The sequence below is a fragment of the Megalobrama amblycephala genome, linkage group LG23 (genome assembly GCF_018812025.1).
Source record: "Megalobrama amblycephala isolate DHTTF-2021 linkage group LG23, ASM1881202v1, whole genome shotgun sequence".
Classification (NCBI taxonomy): domain Eukaryota; kingdom Metazoa; phylum Chordata; class Actinopteri; order Cypriniformes; family Xenocyprididae; genus Megalobrama; species Megalobrama amblycephala.
In genome coordinates this window covers 1116460-1141208 of record NC_063066.1, presented here as the reverse complement: position 1 = coordinate 1141208, position 24749 = coordinate 1116460, and the positions used below count along the sequence as shown (strand labels likewise).

The 24749-nt window shown below is 43.3% G+C and overlaps 1 protein-coding gene across 1 annotated transcript in view; it reads left to right on the top strand.

The window, feature by feature from the left end:
- The window catches only part of LOC125258704 (protein NLRC5-like), a 239929-nt gene that overhangs the window by 16937 nt on the left and 198243 nt on the right, over positions 1-24749 (top strand). The window contains exons 7-10 of the mRNA XM_048175689.1: positions 38-208; positions 12684-12857; positions 13261-13434; positions 13714-13887. Of these exons, the coding sequence (XP_048031646.1) occupies positions 38-208; positions 12684-12857; positions 13261-13434; positions 13714-13887 (693 nt within the window). The remainder of the gene's footprint in view (positions 1-37; positions 209-12683; positions 12858-13260; positions 13435-13713; positions 13888-24749) is intronic.

The window sequence follows — 24749 nt, the reverse complement described above, 5'->3', positions numbered from 1 at the left end:
CACCTAATTCTGTGATTGTTATTTATTTTTCTTGTAGGTTAAATAATTGTAACTTGACAGACAAAAGCTGTTCAGCTCTGGCTACAGTTCTTGGATCAGATACTAATCTGAAAGAGCTGAACATGAATAATAATAAACTGCAGGATTCAGGAGTGAAGCAGCTCTGCGATGGACTGAAGAATATAAAGTGTAAATTGGAGATATTGAGGTAAGTTGTGTTACAACAGATTATATATATTTTTAGATTTTTTTACTTTTAAATATATTTCATTCATAACAACTCTTGGACTAGGTTTTAGCATGTTATTGAATATGGCAATGTGAAATTTGTGTCAACGCCCAGCCTAGGCATGTGACGGTATCAAATTTTCATGTTGCGATAATGGCTGAAGCTTTTATCACGGTATACGGTATTACCACGATAGAGATATAAGTTGCAAAAAAAGTGTTGGCATAGTATACCAGGTTTAAGAACTCTTTTTCTTATAACAAAAATAATTCTTTAAATAATATTTAAATACAACAACGTAATACACAAAAAATATAAAGTAAAATGTTTCAAACAGATTAAAGTGCAAAAGAATTATAAAGAACAACAGGTAACACTTTATGATAAGTTCTCATTATTTAACATTTGTTAATGCATTAACTAGGATTAAGAATGAGCAATAGCTACATTTGTTAAAGAAGGTATTATTTTTCATTAATGTTAGTTAAAAATACAACTGATCATTGTTAGTTTTAGCTCAGGCCCATTAACTAATAGTTACAACTTTTGATTTTAGTAATGATAAGAGATTTAAGGGATTTAAGTTGATTTTTTTTCTGGGATAAGTTACATTGGGTTCCTCAGAGTGTGTTATTTTTACCCAAAGAAGGAGGACAAGGATTAATACATCTTTAAAAGTAGAACAGCAGCTTTTCATTTACAGTTTTTGCAAAGAATTCTAAATGGTTCAGTAACTTCCAGCTGGAAAGTACACTGAACAAAATTATAAACGCAACACTTGTTTTTGCCCCCATTTTTCGTGAGCTGAACTCAAACATCTAAGACTTTTTCTATATACACAAAAGGCCTATTTCTCTCAAATATTGTTCACAAATCTGTCTAAATCTGTGTTAGTGAGAACTTCTCCTTTGCCAAGATAATCCATCCACCTCACTGGTGTGGCATATCAAGATGCTGATTAGACAGCATGATTATTGCACAGGTGTGCCTTAGGTTGGCCACAATAAAAGGCCACTCTAAAATGTGCAGTTTTATCACACAGCACAATGCCACAGATGTCGCAAGTTTGGAGGGAGCGTGCAATTGGCATGCTGACTGCAGGAATATCCCCCAGAGCTGTTGCCCATGAATTGAATGTTCATTTCTCTACCATAAGCCGTCTCCAAAGGTGTTTCAGAGAATTTGGCAGTACATCCAACCGGCCTCACAACCGCAGACCACGTGTAACCACACCAGCCCAGGACCTCCACATCCAGCATCTTCACCTCCAAGATTGTCTGAGACCAGCCATCCGGACAGCTGCTGCAACAATCGGTTTGCATAAGCAAATAATTTCTGCACAAACTGTCAGAAACTGTCTCAGGGAAGCTCATCTGCATGCTTGTCATCCTCATCGGGGTATTGACCTGACTGCAGTTCATCGTCGTAACCTACTTGAGTGGGCAAATGCTCACATTCAATGGCGTCTGGCACTTTGGAGAGGTGTTCTCTTCTTGGATGAATCCGGGTTTTCACTGTACAGGGCAGATGGCAGACAGCGTGTATGGCATCGTGTGAGTGAGCGGTTTGCTGATGTCAACTTTGTGGATCGAGTGGCCCATGATGGCGGTGGGGTTATGGTATAGGCAGGCGTATGTTATGGACAACGAACACAGGTGCATTTTATTGATGACATTTTTAATGCACAGAGATACCGTGATGAGATTCTGAGGCCCATTGTTGTGCCATTCATCCACGACCATCACCTCATGTTGCAGCATGATAAGGCACATCCCCATGATGCAAGGATCTGTACACAATTCCTGGAAGCTGAAAACATCCCATTTCTTGTATGGCCAGCATACTCACCGGACATGTCACCCATTGAGCATGTTTGGGATGCTCTGCATCAGCGTATACGACAGTATGTTCCAGTTCCTGCCAATATCCAGCAACTTCACACAGCCATTGAAAAGGAGTGGACCGACAGGCCACAATCAACAACCTGTTCCCTTTCGAAAGGGAACTCAACACTGCATTTGACACGCTTTGGGGGATGTCATCACGTGAACTGGTGTCTGAAAGCAATCATCAAATCTCACCAATCCTATTGGCCGACGACAGCCTTTGACGTCATAGTATCTTATCGTCTTCAGGGACTGCTTTGCTTGACTGTGATTCTTCAAATCTGGTAATACAAAATGTTTAACACTCTGAGGTCTGAAAACGCGCCGGCGCGTCTTGCAGGTTTTTTTCACATTGCAGCAAAAAAGACTTAAAATACTCCATCATTTTTTGTCATAGAGACATAAGTAATATATCAATTGAAACTATAGAATATCTTCTTTTATTTGTATACACTCAGAGTAAAAACACAATGTTGTGCTTTTTGTAAAATAAAGAAAACTAACATGATGCGTGATTTCTCCTCTCCCTCTGAACGAAGTCCAATCTGATAGTTCTCAGAAAATGAACTGTAACTTAGTGAATACTAATCACAGAAAAATTAAACTTATGTCTAAAAAAACGTTAAGATGTCAGGTTTTAAATCATGTAAGTCAAATCAAAAACAAACCTTCTGTGTTTATGTAATCTGTATGAAAAGAGAGCCATGTCAGAAGTCCGTCATTCAGCTCATTATCCACTAATGCGGCCACGCCCACGGAGCCAGCGCTATTCAGACGCAAATTCAGAGGCAATACATGCATTCATCGTCTCAATCGTGTATTTATTGTCTTGAAAAGTGTTTATCTGGATGTAAAAGTCATGGTTAGCCAGCTCTAGAAGACATGCAGTTAGTTCCTGTTTTCTTTTCTTCTATAGATGAATTTTAGATGAGTTTTTGTTTCTTTAGCGCCCTCCGGCTGCAGTATGAATTGGAAACTCCATTCATGGAATAGCCTCTTCTTCTTTTAGATGAATTTGTGGACTAAAAATGCACAGAGAGCGCCCTCCGACTTCAAGGATGAATTGAAAACACCAGCGCTCATAGTAATGACAATGAATATTAAATAAATATAACTCCTCTGTATAGAAAATTGACATAAGCATATGAGAATCCAATATTTCTCCAAATGTGCATGCTTTTAAACTAAAAGCCTATATTCAGACTCTTTGCATCACAGAAATACATTATATTTTAAAGTATAATATAAAACCATTACTTTATATTGTAATAATATTTTTCTGTATGTTTCATATATCATGATGAGCTTGAGACATCACAGAAGGTTTTTTTCACAGCCTACCTGACTGAAATGCCTCATTAATATGCAAGTCATTTCAGCTCATTACTATCCAATTCTTTTGTCTTCTCAGGTGAGAATGGCCCATTATTCAGTGGTGATTCACGCCTCCACGCATACTGTGTTTCTTGGCAAAAAGTGTCTTACAAAAACGAAATCAATATATTTTTTTATATGAAGGAGTAGGCAGCATAATTTTTACATAATTTTGAAGCAAAAACTCTAGTTTACAACCTCCAATACCCTAAAGTATTGTAAGCACTATACTTTTTTTGGCCTTATTTCAGTGACTTAAGTTTTTTGTTTTTTCAGTAACCACGCATAAACATTATTCCTTCAAAAACACAAACATGTACATACATGTTCCTCATATATTATTGTAGCCTAGTTTGTGCTGAATACAGTGTAATGACACTTTTGTCATTTATATGTTTATGAACAACTGAAAAAAGCACAAATGTCAGGGCATGTCAAAACTTCTCCAGGCCCCAAATCAGCCTCAGACTCCAGAGGGTTAATGTTTTTAAAAGAAGTTTCGTCTGCTCACCAAGGCTACATTTATTTAATTAAAAATACAGTAAAAACAGTAATATTGTGAAATATTATTACAATTTAAAATAACTGTGTACTATTTAAATATATTTGACAAAGTAATTTATTCCTGTGATGCAAAGCTGAATTTTCAGCATCGTTACTCCAGTCTTCAGTGTCACATGATCCTTCAGAAATCATTCTATTATGCTGATTTGCTGCTCAATAAACATTTATGATTATTTTCAATGTTGAAAACAGTTGTGTACTTTTTTTTTTCAGGATTCCTTGATGAATAGAAAGTTCAAAAGAACAGCATTTATCTGAAATACAAAGCTTCTGTAGCATTATACACTACCGTTCAAAAGTTTGGGGTCAGTAAGAATTTTTATTTTTATTTTTTTGAAAAGAAATTAAAGAAATGAATACTTTTATTCAGCAAGGATGCATTAAATCAATCAAAAGTGGCAGTAAAGACATTTATAATGTTACAAAAGATTAGATTTCAGATAAACACTGTTCTTTTGAACTTTCTATTCATCAAATAATCCTGAAAAAAAATATTGTACACAAATATGCCATCACAGGAATAAATTACTTTGTGAAATATATTCAAATAGAAAACAGTTATTTTAAATTGTAATAATATTTCACAATATTACTGTTTTTTACTGTATTTTTAATTAAATAAATGTAGCCTTGGTGAGCAGACGAAACTTCTTTTAAAAACATTAAAAATCTTAGTGGTTCCAAACTTTTGGACTGTACTGTATATTGAGAGGATAAAACACGTGTCTTATGTGACAGTGTCACACTGGTCCCGCCCGTGCTGAGGCAGAGCAGCGACTGAAATCATGGGGCTCACAGATGGAGCTTGCTGAGGAGTTTGAGAGAGGTGGAAATCTCTCGCAACCCCCAGCGGCTGATGAGGATGAGCTGCTGAATAATAGTGATGATGTTCTTTCTTTGACATCATCTGATACAGCAGCGAGTGCTCTTCTGGCTTTAAGCCCAAGAGAGCAGGAGATGACTGTTGAAGAGGAAGAGGGCAAGCCTTCTGAAACTTCAAAGCCTCTCTGCCCCGCGTATGCAGAGGGTTGTGGAGCACGCTTCTGGCAGGCTGCAGCTGCCATAAAAGCACGTTAAGAAAGGGACCGCACGCGGACGGCTCGGCGAACGGTTCCTTTCCAACAATAATCCGGCAGCCCCCGTGAGCCTTCCATTCCTTTATTTTTAAAAAAATATTTTATTTATTTACATTTTCAAATTAAACGACAAACAAACAAACAGGGCCCAGATGTAGTTATTGCCAGTTGATACAGTCACATTTAGTACAGCGGTGGGAGGAAAGGTTGTTGATACACGAACACAATTAGTTTACTATATTTTCGTTTTTTAAAATGAGTTAGGAATTGATTCCAAGAATGGGAAAATGTGTCCATTTGACTAAAGCGAAGTTTTACCATTTGTATTATGGATAGCATATCGATTATCCATACCTGAAAGGAGGGAGGAGAGGGAGACTTCCATTCCTTCAATATCAGTCTCTTGGCAACTATCAATCCCAGTTCCAATGGTTGCCGCATTATAGTTGGAATTACCCTTGTTATTTGTGAGCAGCCAAAAATAGCAAGTCCAGGCTCGGGCTGAAGGGGCCTCTGATATGCTTTGGAGTACCAGTCAAATATTTTAGACCAAAAGTTTGTCAATGAAGAGCAAGACCAAAAAGCATGGGACAGTGTACCCTCTGACATATTACATCTGTCACACACTGGGGAAACTAATGGATATATTCTATGTAATCTGACTTTGGAATAATGTAAAAGATGAACAATCTTAAATTGAATTAATTGGTGTCTGCTGTTTATAGAGCAGGAATGAATATTAGACAAACAGGTGTTCAAGCCTTCCATTCCTTTATGATCTACATGTTGAGATCAAGAAGGCATGGAAGAACCCGTACTCGGCTCATATTCACAGACATCAGCAAGCTAATTTTGCTGATGTTGAGGGAATGAGCCAGCATTGGTTTGGGTCAATGCCCCCTATTGACGAGATGTTTGTTAACTATCTCGTCGCAGGGCGGCCACAGACATTGAAAGCTCCGGTCCTGCCTTCGAAGCTCCTTGAGATGACATCTCGCTTGAATGGCAGGGCATTCATGGCAGCGGGTCAGACTGGTGCTGCTTTATACACGATGGCAGTGTTACAGGCTTACCAGGCTGATCTGCTGAAGGATCTGGATCAGGGGCAGGGTCTGTCCCCTGAGGCGAAGGCGCGCTCGGCAGCGTTTTAACCTGCATACCGCTCAGATCCAATTCTGGGCCCAGACAGACAGGAGGTCCTGGCCTGTCCTGATTTGAGGATCAGAGACAGGGCCAGAAGTCTAGTCGCCTCTCGGGCACCTCCTCCTCAGAGCAGGTCCCAGAGAAGGCGGGACTCTAGTAAGAAGAAAAATTTGATTGAGGTAATCAATTACAGACGCCAGCAGGATCAGCGATTGATTTCCTTTCCATGAAGTTAGTTACATCTTCCCTCTCCATTCTTCTTCCACCTCCTGAGTAGTGATCATTTTTACCCAGGCGAAAATTTTCTGTTGGCTTGCCTTCTGGCTTGATAGTGAAGGGGCTCTTTCAGGCTTGAAAGAACCATAGATTCCATCCTTCTATGATGGTAAATCTCCGTTCTTCGAGCCGCAAGGAGTAAGCTTGGTCTATTTTTATATTAAAATATATTGACCTTAGTTTTCCTGTATAGTTTTTTTCCCGGGTGAGTAAAAAGAAATAGAAGGGGAAAATTAGGGCCCTGAAGTTCTCATTAGGTTGGTTTTATTTGTGTTGGCTGTATGGCCACCTTTACAGCCACCATATGGTAGAGTAGCTATTCTCCTCTGGTCATAGCTAGAGTTTGTATTAGAGATTGGCACTCTTTACTTCAGATGGATCTATATTAAGCGTCTGCCTTCGGGGCCGCCTGACATTGTTTGGCTTGGGTTGAGCATCGCTCCTCTGAGCTCTTGTTTTATGGAGTTTATTTTCAGAGTTGCCTCCTCTCTATTGAGAGTTTTAGAGGCTGAGTTTAAGCCCCAGGCAGATCTATGTTTATGTGTGACCCTATAGGCCCACAGATACAGTATAGCTGGCTTAGGCTAGAACTAGGGTTTAGGCGATATACTGAAGCATTTCACCCTTTTATTACTACACTTGACAGGAGAGTGTAGCTTTTCCTAGTTCTGTCCTCCTCTTATCAGATTTGTCAGGCCAAGGCCCCTTTACCCCTTTGGTGTAGGTGCAAGATAGATAGCAGCTAAGGTAGCAGACTATTGCTAAGTCTCCCTGGTGCCTTTGTCTCAGGTGTTAGGCCACTTATCACTACGTGAATAAGAAAATGCATGTGTTGCTGTGGCCCCACTTTTCTAGAGCTTTTCATTCTATACTTTTAGTCTTTTCCCCTGAACTCCATGAATTAAGATTCAAGTGTTGAATTAAGATTCAACACTTGAGTGAAACAGTGTTAGCTTTCTTTAAACTCTTGTTAACTAGGGTTCAGTACAGATGTCTCTGTCTTTGGTGAAAAGCGCCCACCCTTGAAATTCACAATTTCAGGGTAGTATGAATGAAAAGTGAAGCATTCCCCTTTTTCTCAGGGTTGTTAATGCACTAGTTCTATTTTGCCCTACATAATGTGAGCCCTATAACTCTATTGCTGCCACATGTTAGCACCTGTTTTCTGTAGTAGTAGGCTTTATTCTGGCCTCCTTCAGAGCATGGTGACTAAGTTGATACTCCCCTTGCTAATAAGGGTAAAAGTGTTTTTTACTGAGTATATGGCCTGTTGGAATGCATAGCTCAGGTTGAGTTTGTTTAGTGAAACTCACTATTCAGTTTAGTTCTCATGTAGCTCCCTTTAGAGTTTGAACACTGCCACAAGATGTTGATTATGTTGTTTGAAGTAGAAGGCTTTGTTTTGGGCCTCCTTCAGTACACAACAGCTTGTTGTATCACAAGTTTTGTTGGTAGATGTTTAGTCAGAGTTTTGCTCACTTAGAACTAGCACTGGCACAGGTTTATGCCGGTGATCATTTGAAGTATTAGGCCGGTTTTGGCCTCAGTTGGAGCATGGCAGCATATATTCTTTGTACTCCTCTTGTTGTAAGGGTTGAAGGTGTCTTCACTGAGTACATTGCCTGTTGGAATGTGTAGATTAATTAAGCTCAGGTCGAGTTAAATTAGTTAACCTCACTGGATAGTTTGGTTCTCATATTTGGTTCCTTTAAAGCTTAGACACTGCCACTAGCTGAAGCCCGTGTCTTTCTGGAGTCACAGGCCCTGTTGGGCCTCCTTCAGAGCATGATGGCATAAGTTTGTACTCCTCTTGCTTAAAGAGTAAAAAGTGTTTTTACTGAGTACATCTTTCTATTTATCTATCTATACTTCACAACTTTATAAAATTTATGTATAATCATTCATCAAATTCTAACATAACTGAGTGATTCTAAAAAGAAAGAAATTGTTTAAATATTGAAACGCCAGTAGGCGGCAGCGATTCACTTTTTTATTGAGTGAGTCACTTAAATCGTTTATTCAGTCAGATTAATTTAGGAAGAAAACAAACACCGATGTGAATACTTTTGTCATTGATAATTACAGACATTATTGAAAAATGAACTAACAAAACAGACGGCTGTTTTGGTAACTGGTTACAGTTACACTTATAGTTGTGGCTAAATTGCAATGGATTAGCTAGCTAAAATATGTGGAGTGTTATTTAGCTATTAGCCTACACAATATTCTCATACCTACTTTTTAGTACATGCTTTATTCTTTTTAACGTCCCTCTTTGACCAGCAGTTTAATGTAGTCGACTAGGCAGCGGTTCTCTTCATTTTTGGTGCTACCCGTGCTCTCCCATTCAAACAGTACAACACCACTCGCGTTGTTTTGGTGAAAGTGCGCATTGGTTGGGCGTTATCGGTTCAATGGAGGGGGAGTATTTTTTTTGTCTAATTTATTATGACAAACTCATATTTGATTAGAAACAAAAGTATTGTTACAAAATAAATGAATTCTACATATTTTTCATTTGATCTACTGTGATTTTCATGTTGAAATATTGGGGGAGGTTGTAACTGATGGATTTTGAATACCTGCCCCCAATCCCCCCACAAACTACACCTCTGCAGAGGAGTAATATTTATTCAATATTTATTGTCATGACTATGAGCGCTGGGTACTGTGTTTTCAATTCATTCTTGCAGCCGGAGGGCGCTCTGTACACCTTTAGTCCACAAATTACTCTAAAGAAGAACAGGTCATGTGACATTCCAGGAACTAACAGAGGCTTCCAGAGATCACTAACCATGCCTATAACATACAGATAAACACTTTTCAAGACAATAAATACATGATTGAGATGACGTAAACATGTATTGCCTCAGAATTTGCTTCTGAATAGCACTTGCTCCGTGGGCTGAATAATGAGCTGAATCATGAGCGTCTGACATGTGTCTCTTTTCATACAGATTACATAAACAGAGATTTTTTGTTTTCGATTTGACATTTCAACATTTCTTTAGACATAAGTCTATTTTTTTGTGATTAGTATTCACTAAGTTACAGTTAAGTTACTGAGAACTATCAGATTGGACTTCGTTCAGAGGGAGACGAGAGAAATAAAAGAAGATATAATAAAAGAAGATATTTCACAGATTAAAATGGTGTATAACTCTTAATTGTATGTGCAACATTGTTGGAGTATTTTGAGTCTCTTTCACACTGATAAGAAAAAAACCAAGGTGGTATCGCTGGCGATACCTCTGACTCGAGGGAGTTAAAGAGTAAAAGGGTGTTTTTACTGAGTACACTGCTTGTTGGAATGTGTTGAGGAAGACTGGTTATGTGGGCACTCTACAGTCTTATCTGCTAGATAACTCGGTTTCAGTCTGAACGAGTTCCCATGTTTGTGGGCTCTTGCTTTATCAGATATTGAGCTGCTTTAGGTGTGTGGCCTTCACTGGCCGCCCTGTAAGCAATTCACCCTACATCTGGGTGTCTTTTAAGCAGATTAAGCATGTAGTTTTCACATGTATGGCTTTTTGCAAGGTTGCTGTGATATATTCTACACGGTATAGAATTACTTCATATATAATCAAGAATAATCAAACACAGCTGGACTCAAATGAAGGTGTAGAACCATCTCAAGGATGATCAGAAGAAATGGACAGCACCTAAGTTAAATATATGAGTGTCACAGCAAAGGGTCTGAATACTTAGGACCATGTGATATTTCAGTTTTTCTTTTTAATAAATCTGCAAAAATGTCAACAATTCTGTGTTTTTCTGTCAATATGAGGTGCTGTGTGTAGATTAATGAGGAAAAAAATGAACTTAAATGATTTTAGCAAATGGCTGCAATATAACAAAGATTGAAAAATTTAAGGGGGTCTGAATACTTTCTGTACCCACTGTTATGCCGCTAATATATAGAGCATGCTTTGATTTAACACACAATGACTGTACAATTCCTGGACTCACTGAAATACCTGTGGCTTCCAAAATATATACGGGGAGTTTAGTTAATTTGACAGGACCAGATGTTGAGAATATGGAAACAGTTGCTTTGAGTCTGACTCTAAAGATTAAGTCAAGACGATTTGTTTTTCATTTGCTAGATGAACTTCTGATGAACTGAAACTTTTATCGGATTACTGTGAAAGCAAAAATGTGCCTAATGAAAAAGATGTTTTATCTGATTCTTTTAATTGTACCCGTGTTAGATGATGTTTTCAGTATGTTTTTAAGTTCCGGAAAATATGTCTTAAAGGTCCCGTTCTTCGTGGTTTTTTGAAGCTTTGATTGTGTTTATAGTGTGCAATATAACATGTGTTCATGTTTCGCGTGTAAAAAAACACAGTATTTTTCACATAATTTACTTATCTGTATACCGCTGTTTCCACGGTCATAAAAACGGGCTGATGACTTCCTTGTTCTATGAAGTCCCTCCTTCAGAAATACGTAACGAGTTCTGATTGTGCCAGCGGTTCCTGTGTTGTGATTCGACAGCTCTGAGCGCACTGTGCCCGGAAAGGTCACGCCTCTTACCATAACGGGGTGATGCAGCGCTCAGTGTTATTGTAAACGTCTTTAATTTTACCCTATCAATTTGAGCCGGAATCAGACCCGGAGAACATAGATGAAGAGGATCGAGTAGAACCTGTGCAAACACGTCTTTTGCAGGATGTGTCACAATGGTAAGCTGTTTATTTACAGTAGGTAACGTTACATATGCCTAAACATAGAACAATGATTCGCGTGGCTGCAGCTAAACCAGCATGTGGTTAAACAGTAAACAACAGATATAATCAACAAATAATTTAAACTGATCATAACAAACACCAACAATCGATGGTGTCCGGTTGAATTACTACACTTTTTAAAGGTTTTGGTCGGATAAGTTTCAATTGCCATCTAGTTAACAAAGCTAAACAGCGTTGCCCTTTGTGTGATAAGTTACAGAAACTGTTAAACGCACCAACGTAAATAATAAAATACACTTACCGGTTGTGGTCCACAAACAACGCCTTCTCCAGACAAAGAGGGAACTGCTCCATCTTTCAAAAATAATCTTTGTGCGAATCCGGCATTAAACTGATTGAGATTGAGGAAGTTGTCCTCAGTAAAATGTGCTGCACATAGTTTAACATGTGGATTATAATTTTCGGGAACCGAGTTAAACATAAATTGTAACCACTGATTTCTAAGTACAGCGTCCCTGGGAAGGCCAAACAAAGGTGATTGGACTGCGGGATGAAAATAACAGCGTTTCGACGACATGGCGACAAACACACTCTACAAACGCAACTCTTGTGTATTCCTGTGGGCGGAGGTTAGTCAAAACACAGTTTTAGTGACGTCATTAAAGAAGGAAGTAGAGGGATGTAGTCCAAACAGGCCGTTCGTTGTAGGCTATTTCTGTTAAATAAAATATCTCACTTGGCATTGAACTTTGAGCTTTAAAATTTTACAGATTTTATTTATACTCTAACAACAACATTACACACTAACTAAAGTTGGAAACATGGGATCACGAAGAATGGGACCTTTAATTGACACACCATGGCGTAATGTTTCTGTGTGATGATGATGAACCAGATTGGAGATCATTTTATAAACCAATTTTAAGTACAAGTGTTGGGGACGTACAGTGGAGACTTTTACATGGTGCAATAGCAGTTTATATTGATTGTTTTAGATTGAAAAGGTTTAATTTATTACAAAATTTATTTAATAGTTTTAATAAATCTTTTTCTGCAGACGTATTTACTGTTGGTTTTAAATATGTTAGAAGAGGGGTTTTTTTGTCAATGTTTACATTTTATTATAGGTCAAGCAAAGTTAACGTTTTATGTGAGTAGAAAAACTAGAACTGGGATCAGATCAAAATATTGATGCTTTGTTTTTAGCTACAGTAAAATCCAGAATACTCAGTGATTTTCAATTTTTACAGTTCCATTAATGATCTTATCACATTTTAAATGAAATGGTGTAAAAATGAGGGTCTATGCTCTGTTGTTGATGGAAACATTTTTTTTCTTCTTCTACTAATGTAGACAGTGGATTTTTTTTTTTTTTTGGAAAAGTGCTTAATGTAAATAAAGTCTTTTTCAAAATTTAAAAAACCCTCTTTCTTTGGTACTTTAGGTTAAGATACTGTTGTATGACAGATGGAGGTTGTTCTGCTCTGACTTCAGCTCTGAAATCAAACCCATCACACCTGAGAGAGCTGAACCTGAGCAGGAATAAACTAGGAGACTCTGGAGTGAAAAACCTCAGTGATCTACTGAAGAACCCACAATTCAAGCTGGAGAAACTAGAGTTAGTATCATTATACTGTACAGCAGTTACAGTGTGATTAAAGTTCACTGTTTAGTTTAAGACAACTGGACTCAAGTCACATCATTTATAGCACTGCACTTTCTGTGTTTTTCCCTAGTGGTCACACAGTGTTTTTTCTTGTTTTGTTTTTTTTATGAATTGTTTCATTTTAAGAATTTGACTGAATTTACTGATTGTGTACATGCAGAAATCTGATTTTTACAACAGAATAAAGAAGGGACACATCTAATAGTTAAAACATGAAAGAGAAGAAACAGTATCTTCCAGCAAACAGAACTAGTGGACTGGGTTTCAGAACAGACTATTGGAAACTAAATGCTGCTGAAGCTCTTCAATAAGATGATCATCATAGATCTGAGTCATTTTCTCTTTCTGTCTTCAGTCTGATTGGATGCTGGATTACTGAGAAACAGTGTGTCATCCTGACTTCAGCTCTGAAATCAAACCCATCACACCTGAGAGAGCTGAACCTGAGTGGGAATATAATAATAAACAGAGCAGTGAAGCACTTACGTGACGTACTGAAGGATTCACACTGTAAACTGGAGAGATTGAGGTCAGTAACATTCACATACAGTACAAGAATCAAAATGCTTAAAATCACGTCAACAGTTTAAACTAAAACACTTTATACTCAATATCTCATGAAGAGTCTGAGTTCACATTATATTTGTGTAATTTCTTTTTATCTTAATATTTTGTGATCTGGTGAAATGATAATGATCTCACTTCCTCTGTCTGATTGTGATTTATTTATTTAAGATGTGACTTTACAGAATAAGTTATTTTCTTTTCTCTTATTTCCTTCTCTCTCTCTCTCTTTCTGCTAATGTAGGTTAAGTGACTGTGATATAACAGATAAAGGTTGTTCTGCTCTGACTTCAGCTCTGAAATCAAACCCATCACACCTGAGAGAGCTGAACCTGAGTGTGAATGAACTAGGATACTCTGGAGTCAAAAACCTCAGTGATCTACTGATGAACCCACAATTCAAGCTGGAGAAACTAGAGTTAGTATCATTATACTGTACAGCAGTTACAGTGTGATTAAAGTTCACTGTTTAGTTTAAGACAACTGGACTCAAGGCACATAATTTATAGCACTGCACCTTCTGGGTTTTCCCTATTGGTCACACAGTGGGTTTTTTTTGTTGTTTTGTTTTTTTACGAATTGTTTCATTTTAAACATTTCAACTCTCGGAGTGAATTAAATTCAACCAGCATTTATTGGCATGGGGCATGAAGTATACATGGCTTGATTTTGGCGTACGAGATCTGCTACGCTGCTGCTGTTGCTGCAGCTGCAGTTACTGCTGAGCAAATACAAATTGTTTAGCTTAGTCAAATAAAACAACAAGGAAAAGGCTGCTGCAAGAATGGTAGAACCCCCTCAAAGCAGTGGACCGCATGGTCCGTGCTACCCAAGTTAAGAAAGCGGCCGAGTTGCTTCGGCCTGATACCCCCCACACAGCAGATCTGAACGCCAAAATATGTGTACTGCTGCTGCTCCGTAGTGCTGTTGTTACGGGTCTGGTGTTGTTAAAGATGAGGCTTTCACGGACGTCCACAACAAAAGGGTATTTATTCATAAAGCAGAGAGAAACAACATCAAACACACAGTATAACATATAAGAACAGACCAGGAGTGAAGGGAGTGAGTCCATATATATAGGGAGTGCAAACGAGGAAGTCCAGGTGATGATGATGAGTGAAGATGGGGAGATAACGAGGGAAGTGAGTGCAGGTGTGGAGAACAGGAGGATCATGGGAAATGGAGTTCTAGAGACAAGGGATACGTAACAGCTGTAGGCGCGTCTATGACTATCTATGTGAGCCTGGGCCTGCTTTGCCGAGTGGCTTAACGCTATTGAGCTTACCTATAAATGTGCATCTGACCTAGTGGCCTAAGCTAGAATGATACTGAGCCAGAGCTCATATGCATAAATGACATGCCTATAAAATGTGATTGGTTTTATCTAATGCAGTGTATGGTATGCTTTTTTTTTTTGGATGGTGACCGCTCCGAAAACATTTGTCCCTGGTCCCCTGCATCAAACTTAAATCTCGCAGCCGAGATCCTCCCCTCCGCTAGCTGAGGATTCGGATACTGTAAAATGCTGCATACACGTCGTTGCTAACGTCTGCAAATGATCAAATCGAATAATTGTATCTGAATAATTAATATACCAGAATGCCCAGCGCCACCTGATCATTTAAATCAGAGATGTTTCTTGTCCTTTCAAGTCTTTGGAATTATGTCTGATGTAGCATTTGTGGACTGCCGAATTCCAGCGGCCCATTTCTTTAAGGGTAGTGGATGGTACTCTTGGAATGCTGACATTGCTACACTGACCACATCTGGATGAGTGGTCAGTGTAGACATCTAGGTTTAAGCCACATGAATGACATGGGTGTTTTAACGAACCAGGCCCTGGTTATCAGTTTCCATCAGCTGTAAGGAAACAGTGGATCTGAGCAGCTGCATCTCCGAATTTGCAGGGATTGTTACAGAAAGAAGAGCAAAACACCGAATTAATGCTAGACAATAAAGTGTGACCTGTTAAATCTGTCGTTTTTGAGTGCTTAAATGTAAGACAAACAATTTTATTTATTTATATTATACAAGCGGTGAGAACTGCCTCTAGAAAAGTATGGAATGTGGATCAAGAGCTTTCCTTCTGAGTGGTGAAACATGTAGAGCAGGTGAGTAGGAATAGCTTTGGTTGTTGGGGATGTCTTTACTATGCTGTTCAGTAGACGGTTGCAGGGACTTGGAGAGGCTTGGTGCGCTGGGGTCCGGAGTCAGCAACAGGGATGAAACTGTGAATTGAAGAAGCAGATTTTTGTTTGTTTGTTTGTTTGTTTGTTTGTTTTTTTATATATAAATTTACTGGTAGTTTGCTTAAGCTTGGCTCTAATGCCTTTATGACTATGTATACCTGCTACACACCAAATGCTTAACACCGAATGCCTAAACCTAATGGCTAGATTACAGTCAAAAGGTGCGAATGTGTCCGATTAGAATGTGCATAAGTGCTTTAACAAGATGGACGCATTGCAAGCTAAGAGATTGAAAAAAATCTCCCGGACCACCTGAGCAAATAGTATGAAGATTTGGCAACCTTTATCATTGGAAAATCGTATAATCCCATTGAAAGTTTATGTCATTAGAACAGAGATAATGGAGCAATATCCTAACGTGCTTCGGCTGAACCAGTCCGAACACACTAGGTTGACTGACCAGCCTTGGAGTGTGTTGGAAGTTGAGCAAATAATAAGTTTGGTTGAAGGTGTATATGCGAGAAGGCCATTACTCTGAACATCCTCATGTACTATGTTTAGTCGCTATATATTATGTAAAGCTTGCTGCTACTAGATTTGAACGTGTAGCTGCTGATAATGCTTGTATTTACCCCCACGTCAATGCAGACCATAACACCCTCTTAAAAAAAGGCATGGTTTGATGTTTGTAGAAGGTTAAGCAGTAGATGTGATTGCCCAGCCCAGAATCCAAAATTTCCCAGAATTTAGTGAGGATAAGCAGAAACTACTATATAGCAAGCACTCCACCAATAGATACCAGACTGTGGAACTATATATTTGATTTAGTTAGATTTAGTTGAAGCAGCTCAGCAACACCCCGCAAATGAACACGCAACGCTCTCCACACGACCCATATTGCTAGGTAAAATGCCTAATTACGGCGTCAACCGGTAACGTTACTTGCTTCGTTGAAAGTATTGAAGCTACCTTGCACACTTAGGTAAGTGGAATGAAGACCTTTCTGAAGGACAGCAGTGAAATCTGATGCTTAAATTGTATCCGACTTGAACGTAACTCTCCGTTCGTCCCGTAGTTATGAAGTAGTGTATATTTCCTAAAAAAAGTGTATGTAACGTTAACTGCTCACGTTCTTAATATGCTAGTGAATATGTATGTTTTTAAAGAGTAATCGATCGTGGTTAGCAGATAATTGAACAATGTCACTCGATTTCGAAACGCACATTTACTTCTGCTAGTGTTCTATGCTGTTGATATCCGCTAATATTTGTTTTAGCATGTTGCTGCTGCTTAAATATTAGGAATTGCTGTAGCTTATGTGTGAAACGGAGTGAAACGTACTCGGTTACTAACGTAACCTCGGTTCCCTGAGATACGGAACGAGTACTGCGTATGGGGAAAGGTCTCCCTTTTTCCCCGTCACTGAAGCCTTTTTCAATAACGCAGTGTAACTGCACCGTCATTGGTTCACTCATAGACAAGTTGTTGAACTAATGGCGGCGCGGCATAGCTGCGCGGCCTATGCGCGCGAACTTTCCCGCCGAAATGGGCGGGGTTAAGTGCTATATAAGCAGGCGTTTCGCCATAGGATTTCAGTGCCAATCGACTGAAGCGACGACTCTGAAGCCGCAGCCTCGTGGCACGGCAAGTAACGCAGTACTCGTTCCGTATCTCAGGGAACCGAGGTTACGTTAGTAACCGAGTACGTTCCCTTTCGATACTTCACTCGTACTGCGTATGGGGAACGAATTCAACCGCGCCGTGCCACGGCAGGGAACGACACAACTTGTTTCGGACACCGGGAGGGGACCAAGGAAACAAGCAAGAAGGCAAAGCCGCCGTGTCCCTTGTTACACTACAAGGAAATGAATCCTGTAACTGCGTGAGGCGGAACTCACCAGGGGCCGCCAATCACACTGAAAGAACCCGAGCTTGTAAGGTCGGGACATCAAGATGGTAGAACCTGACAAAAGTGGACGGCGAAGACCAGCCGGCCGCCTCACAGATGTCTTTTATGGAAACTCCGTTGGACCAAGCCCATGAGGAAGCCATTCCCCTAGTGGAATGAGCTCTGACTCCTATGGGGCATTCAGCACCCAGGGAGGAGTAACACAGGTTAATAGCGTCGACTATCCAACGTGAGAGACGCTGTTTTGAGACCGGAGACCCCTTGGTGCGGCCACCAAAACAAACAAGGAGCTGATCCGACTGCCTGAAAGGCTGAGATCGCTCCACATAGGTCCTCAATGCCCTGACAGGGCAGAGTAACTCCAGCTCTCGTTCATCCGTAGAGGAAGGAAGAGCGGAAAGTGAGATGACCTGAGCTCTGAACGGAGTTGAGAGCACTTTGGGAACGTAGCCATGCCTGGGTTTCAGAATGACCTTAGAATCGTTAGGTCCGAATTCGAGGCATGCAGGGCTCACAGAGAGGGCATTGAAGGGGCGCGCCCCATATCCAAACGCTCTTGGAGGAAAGACAGTATGAAGGATACGTCACTCTCCACAGGGTCTATGTTGCGTGAGGAGCACCACTCAACAAAGACCGACCATTTATGAGCGTAGAGGCGTCTCGTGGACGGGGCTCTCGCCTGAGAAATGGTATTTAGAACGTCCCCGGGGAGGCTAGTCGGCTCCCATCGAGGGACCAGAGGTGTAGAGCCCAGAGCTCTGGCTGTGGGTGCCAGATCGTTCTGTTTGCCTGAGAGAGGAGATCCCGTCTCAGGGGAATCGCCCAGGGGGCTCTCGTGGAGAGCCTGAACAGCTCCGAGGACCAGACTTGGCTCCTCCAGAGCGGGGCCACCAGAAGGACTCTGTGTTGGTCTTCTCTGATGCGCCTGATGACCTGAGGGATCAGTGCGATCGGAGGAAAAGCATAAAGGAGCGTGCTGGGCCATGCGTGGGCCAGAGCATCGACCTTCTTCGAGAAAAATGTTGGGCAGTGAGAGTTGTCTTCTGAGGTGAAGAGATCTATGTCCGCTTTCCCGAAGAACTCGCAAATTGTGAGAACCTTCTGGGGGTGGAGCATCCACTCGTCTGAGGGGATGTTGCTCCGTGACAACATGTCCGCGCCCAGATTGGTCTTGCCAGGAATATGAGTCGCTCTGAGTGACTGAAGTCTTGGCAGAGCCCATATCAGAAGACGTTTCGCCAGAGCGCATAAGCGGCTGGACGAGAGACCTCCCTGATGGTTTACGTACGACACCACTGTCATGCTGTCCGATTGGACTAAGACATGGCGTCCTGTCAAGTGAGCCTGAAAGGATTGAAGGGCTTTCATCACTGCTAGCATCTCTAGACAGTTGATATGTAGACGGCTTTCCTCGTGACTCCACGAGCTGAAGGCCAGTCTGCCCTCGCACACAGCGCCCCAACCCGAGTTGGAGGCGTCCGTTGAGAGCACCGTCCTTCGTGAGACCGCCTGCAGGGGTACTCCAAGACTGAACCAGGCAGGGTTCAACCAAGGTTTCAGGGCTAGAAGACAGGCCGAGCTGTAGCACCGGGGAGGCGGAAGCCATCAACCCTAGCAACCTCTGGAAAAGCTTCAGAGGGAGATAGGCTTTGTTCTTGACTGAGGCCGCGAGCTGCTGAAGACTACTGCCGTCATACGGACTGAGTCTAAGACTGCCCCCAGAAACGAAATTTGTTGGCTGGGGCACAGCGAGCTCTTGGCTAAGTTGACCCTGAGACCCAGGCATTGCAGATGGCTAAGGAGCACGGATCTGTGGTTTTTGATGAAGTAAAATAGTGTTCGCCGTGAAAACGGCGTTTTGAGTGGGCGCAACAGGTGTGGGCCCAGCTACAACATGAAGCACGTTTCCCACGCCCGGAATTAAACGAGGCGGAGGGGAAACTGCACGTAGGAGCTTTTGGGGTGGTCCGGTCGCAACGAGACAATCCCCCATCCTCTTCCTTTCTGAGAAATCAGGACGTCTTCGGAGTCACCGGGTCCAGCACAATCTTGGGCCGGGGTCCCTGGCGTCTCGGGAAGGGAGGGCGCTTCGCAGGGCGTGAGCGCTGGCGGTGCTCCTTAGGTGGCGCTGCCTGGGCGGCGGGTGGCGTTGGCTTGTTCTGCTGAGCGCTTGGGCAGAAAGTGTCTCATAGCCTGAGACGATTTCTGCGCCGCGATGAAGCGCTCAGTAAAGCCATCCACTGCTGGCCCAAAGAGACCGGAGGGTGAGACCGGAGCGTCCAGGAAGGCCGTCTTGTCCAGGTCCTTGATCTCCATCAAGTTGAGCCACAGGTGGCGCTCCAATACTACCAGGCTGGCCATTGAGCGGCCAATGGCCTGGGCCGTAGCCTTCGTGGCTCGCAGGGCTAGATCGGTGGCGCTGCGGAGGTCCTTGAAGGCCGGTGCATCAATTCCAGACTCATCCAGCGAGCGGAGGAGTTTGGCCTGGAAGACCTGGAATATGGCCATAGTATGGAGCGCAGAGGCAGCCTGGCCCGCCGAGGTGTAAGCCCGTCCAGCCAGAGTGGAAGTGGTCCGGCAGGGCTTGGAAGGAAGGGCCCTCTTAGTCTTCCATCCCACAGCCGCGGGAGGGCAGAGGTGAGCAGCCACCGCTTCATCCAGGGGTGGCAGATGCTCGTATCCCTTCTCCTCGGCGCCGTCGACGGCGGTGAGGGCAGAGCGATGCGTCGTGTGGAGACGGGCGGAGTACGGAGCGCGCCACGATTTAGTGAGCTCCTCGTGGACCTCGGGGAAGAAGGGAGCTGAGCGCTGGCGAGGCGCTTGGCGGCGGCCTGGGAGGAACCATTCGTCCAGGCGGCTGCGAGATGGCTCCTCAGGAGGGGCCCATTCGAGGTCCAGCTCTTCCGCGGCCCTGGACAGGATACGGAATAATTCGGCATCCATGCCTTGGCCGTGTTCAATGGGCTCCAAAGGAGGTGGGGGAGCGGGATCCTCCGGCTCACCAGCCCAACCTTCTGCTTCGGAGGCAGCGAGGGACATGGAGTCATCCTGTTTGTCGTCCGATCCTCCAAACGAGACGAGGTCACTTGCATCGGCAGAGGGACGCTGCTCGGGTCGGGAGAACAAGACGGGAGAATGTTCCCTTGGAGGAGAAGGCGAGGCACGCGGGGGCTGGGCCAGCGTGAGCTCGCTAAACTCCGGGCGCTGGATCGCTCTACCCCGCTGTCTCTTCCTTGCCGGCTCGCGGGAGGAAGGAGACGGGAGGGCGCGAGCGGCGAGATCGCCTTCAGTGAAGAAGGCGACCCGCGAGCGCAGGGAACCGAGACTCATGCTCTCGCAGTGCGGGCATGAGGCTCCAGCGAGCGCGCCGTCAGCGTGGGACTTGCCCAGGCAAGCGACGCACTTGCTGTGACCATCGTCGTCGTGCAGAGGGGCTCTGCACATGCCACATGAGTGGCGCGGCATTTGGATCAACGCCGCCGCCGTGATAACGGCGATTGGGGGGCTCTTTTTAGAGCAGCGAGGGCCGCGGAAGCTCAAAGGAGCGGTGAAAACGCTGTTTACGCTCTTTTAGAGCGGCAATAAGCCGCAGAGAAGCCCTCAGTAAGGCGCGCCGGATGGCGGCAGGAGACACGCTAGGAAGCGGCCGGGAGCGGGAAGCGGGAGGCGGCGACTCGAGGACGGCGCTGCGGGCTGCAGTCAGCGAGGGCGCCGGTGCTGTCTCCGACCGGCGAGTCCAGCTGAGTCCGCTGCGGGAGCCTCTTCAGACGGCGGCGAGAGCTTCTGGAAGGTGGCGAGCTTCTTCAGCTTCAGGCGGAGATCAGCGAGGAGAAGTAGAAGTCGTCGCTGAAGGAGAAAACACTGAAATCCTATGGCGAAACGCCTGCTTATATAGCACTTAACCCCGCCCATTTCGGCGGGAAAGTTTGCGCGCTTTCTCGCCATAGGCCGCGCAGCTATGCCGCGCCGCCATTGGTTCAACAACTTGTCTATGAGTGAACCAATGACGGTGCAGTTACACTGCGTTATTGAAAAAGGCTTCAGTGACGGGGAAAAAGGGAGACCTTTCCCCATACGCAGTACGAGTGAAGTATCGAAAGGGAACCCATACACTTGAATTAGCAAACTATTTTTCTGTATCCTTACAACATATCTGTTTGCTGCTCCAAATGCGATGCATGTACGCTAGCTGCTAATGCATATAGTTATCACTGTAGGTTGGGAGTTGACATGATTTGAACCTCGTGTATGATACTTCAACAATTGAAAGCATACTTCTCAAAGCATTGTGCAATATCATAAGAAAACCTGTTTACTTATCTTAGATGTTGAAATTCTGAAAGCATTCTGCTCATAACAGCGCTTCACATTGCGCAGCTTGTCGATCGCAGGCTAGGGTACGATATATATGGTTGCGTGGATATGGAATTACTTCCGATTGGCTGATGCCATGGCGTAGGTTAGAGTTTCATGACTGAACTTTGTATATATATACATATATATATATATATATATATATATATATATATATATATATATATTTATATATATATAATAAGAGTCTTTCTAGGTCGATACACTGAAAGCAACTAAATTTCCAGGTGTTTCTCCATCTGAAGAAAGATTCAGAAATACTATTAGTTAACAGTTTATGTGTATCAGTAGAAAGAGCATTAAACTTTGAAGCATTTGAAACTTTGTGAATATAAAATTGTTTTATACTGAAATCTGGCAAATCTTTGCTTTGAAACAACAAAGAAGTGAGAACAGACTAGGGATGGTAAGATTCGCATCGGTGCATCAACATTAAAGTTGACTATGCGATGCATCTATTTAAAAGGTGTGTATCAGATACAAGTTGGCATTTGTATTGTGATGCATCGTTTCTAACATATTTGCATCAGTAAAAACTATTTATTTATATAGAATTATTAGTAGATGCGCTATACTTTTATTATTTAGAAAGTGACTGTGGCGACCAGGGCGGGCGAGAGCCATGAGGGAACGGCGCGAGGCCGGTGGCGCGAGAGTTAACGAGCTACACCTGGGAGGCGCACCGGCCTTGAGTCTCTCACGGAGGAGCTCCGGGAGCATAAAAGGAGGAGCGACGACCGTGGAGGACGAGAGAGGACCAGGCCTGGACTTTACGTTATGTTTTATTATGTTTGTGTGGCCAGCAGACGTCCGCGAGGGTCTGCCGGCATTACTTTCGTTTTGTTCTTTGTTTATTTTGGAATTAAAGTTTGTTGAACGTTTGCCGGTTCCCGCCTCCTTCTTTCCACATCTACTAACCTCGTTACATTGGTGCCGAAACCCGGGAGGAAGGAGGGACATGCTGTCGAAGAGCCCTCGCTGCTGAGGGGGATCGCGGTGCTGCGGAGTTCGGGGAGTTCGGGCAGCGCGGGAGTGTGTGTAGACCGCGAGAGGCTGCCCGAGGCGGTGGTGCTGGAGCCTTGTGAAAGGTGGGACGGAGACCCGGATGCCGTGCTCCTGGGACGAGGTGGGGTGGCTGCCATCCTGGACCTGGAGGGAGCGGAGGAGTCGCCGCCGTCCGCCGTGAGCCGGAGCCTGCTGCCGTCCGCCATGAAGGGGAGGAGCAGGGGACGGGGGACTCGCTGCCGGCTGCCCTCAGCCGGAGGAGCCATCGCCGGCCGCCAGGAGGCGGTCGAGCATCGGGCCGTCCACCGAGCGTCCAGTGCCACCGCATGGCACTGCGAGAAAGAGCCTCTTGGCAGGCTGAGGACCGAGCGGCAGTGTGTCGGGGAACCGGACCAAGAATTTTTTTTTCTCTTTTTTCCTCTCTCCCCTCTCTCATCCTGTCGCTCCCCTTGCTTCCATCTCCTTTCTCTCGTCTCGTCTGTCCTTACCCCCAGGTGCTGCGGCCGCCGAGACAGGCCCCGGGGGGGAGTAGAGCGCAGTCTCGGAGGTACCCCCCGGCCTGCGAGGGGCGATGGGGGTATGTGGCGACCAGGGCGGGCGAGAGCCGTGAGGGAACGGCGCGAGGCCGGTGGCGCGAGAGTTAACGAGCTACACCTGGGAGGCGCACCGGCCTTGAGTCTCTCACGGAGGAGCTCCGGGAGCATAAAAGGAGGAGCGACGACCGTGGAGGACGAGAGAGGACCAGGCCTGGATATTATTTTATGTTTTATTATGTTTGTGTGGCCGGCAGACGTCCGCGAGGGTATGCCGGCATTACTTTCGTTTTGTTCTTTGTTTATTTTGGAATTAAAGTTTGTTGAACGTTCGCCGGTTCCCGCCTCCTTCTTCCCACATCTACTAACCTCGTTACAGTGACCAATAATTTGTGACCAGTATTTCATATGTAGATTCAGTGGCTTAGCGTCTGGGGATGCAAGGTATGCATGTGCATATGGGCCCGGGCGGATTGGGGGCCTGCTATTATGGGCTTAACCCCAAAGTGTAATTCGGGCGTCCGCGCACCCTCCACATCACGTAATTTTCGTCATCATGAGGGTTCACAGACGTCCACACTCCACGTCGCTTGCAGCCCAATTTTTGTGATGGCACAGACAGTGTTTGTACTGTACAACAGCCCATGCGAGAGTGAATTGAGTGAGACAGAACCTGTGCACATATGTTAAGAAAAATTAAGTATAATAGAAATAATGTTGTCAACTTGCTATAGCCTATCTTAAACGTAGGCCTGCTAAAAATCATTAAGAAGCTGAATAAATGCAATGTCTTAGTGATGATCTATTGTATTTGACCGGTATTCATTTTTCTGTTATTTTTAAAGTGGGTTTCTGAAACTTATGCATGCAGTAAGTAGTACAGAATTTTAAATGAGTCATATTGGTTTTCTGACAAAACAGTTATGTCTGCACATTTTAAGACTGCACAAGATGTGAATACATTTAACTCATACTCTCGCTGGGGTGGATACTTTTTATTCAACGAAATAAAATGCACTTAAAACGTGATGGAAACATAGTTAGAGAAGAAACTTCTTGTAAATTTATTAGGAATAAAATGTGCATAAAAAAAAAGTCTGTGACAGAATAATTAATTCATAACTGGAATAATCTTCAGACTCATCACATCTAAAATGATGCAATGATCATTCTGAAATTCCAGAGCCAGAGTCAAATCGGTTGAATTCAAACTGGGACTGTGTTGAAAAGCCTTCTTTTTTTTTTTTGGACATTTTTGAAATAGATCCGC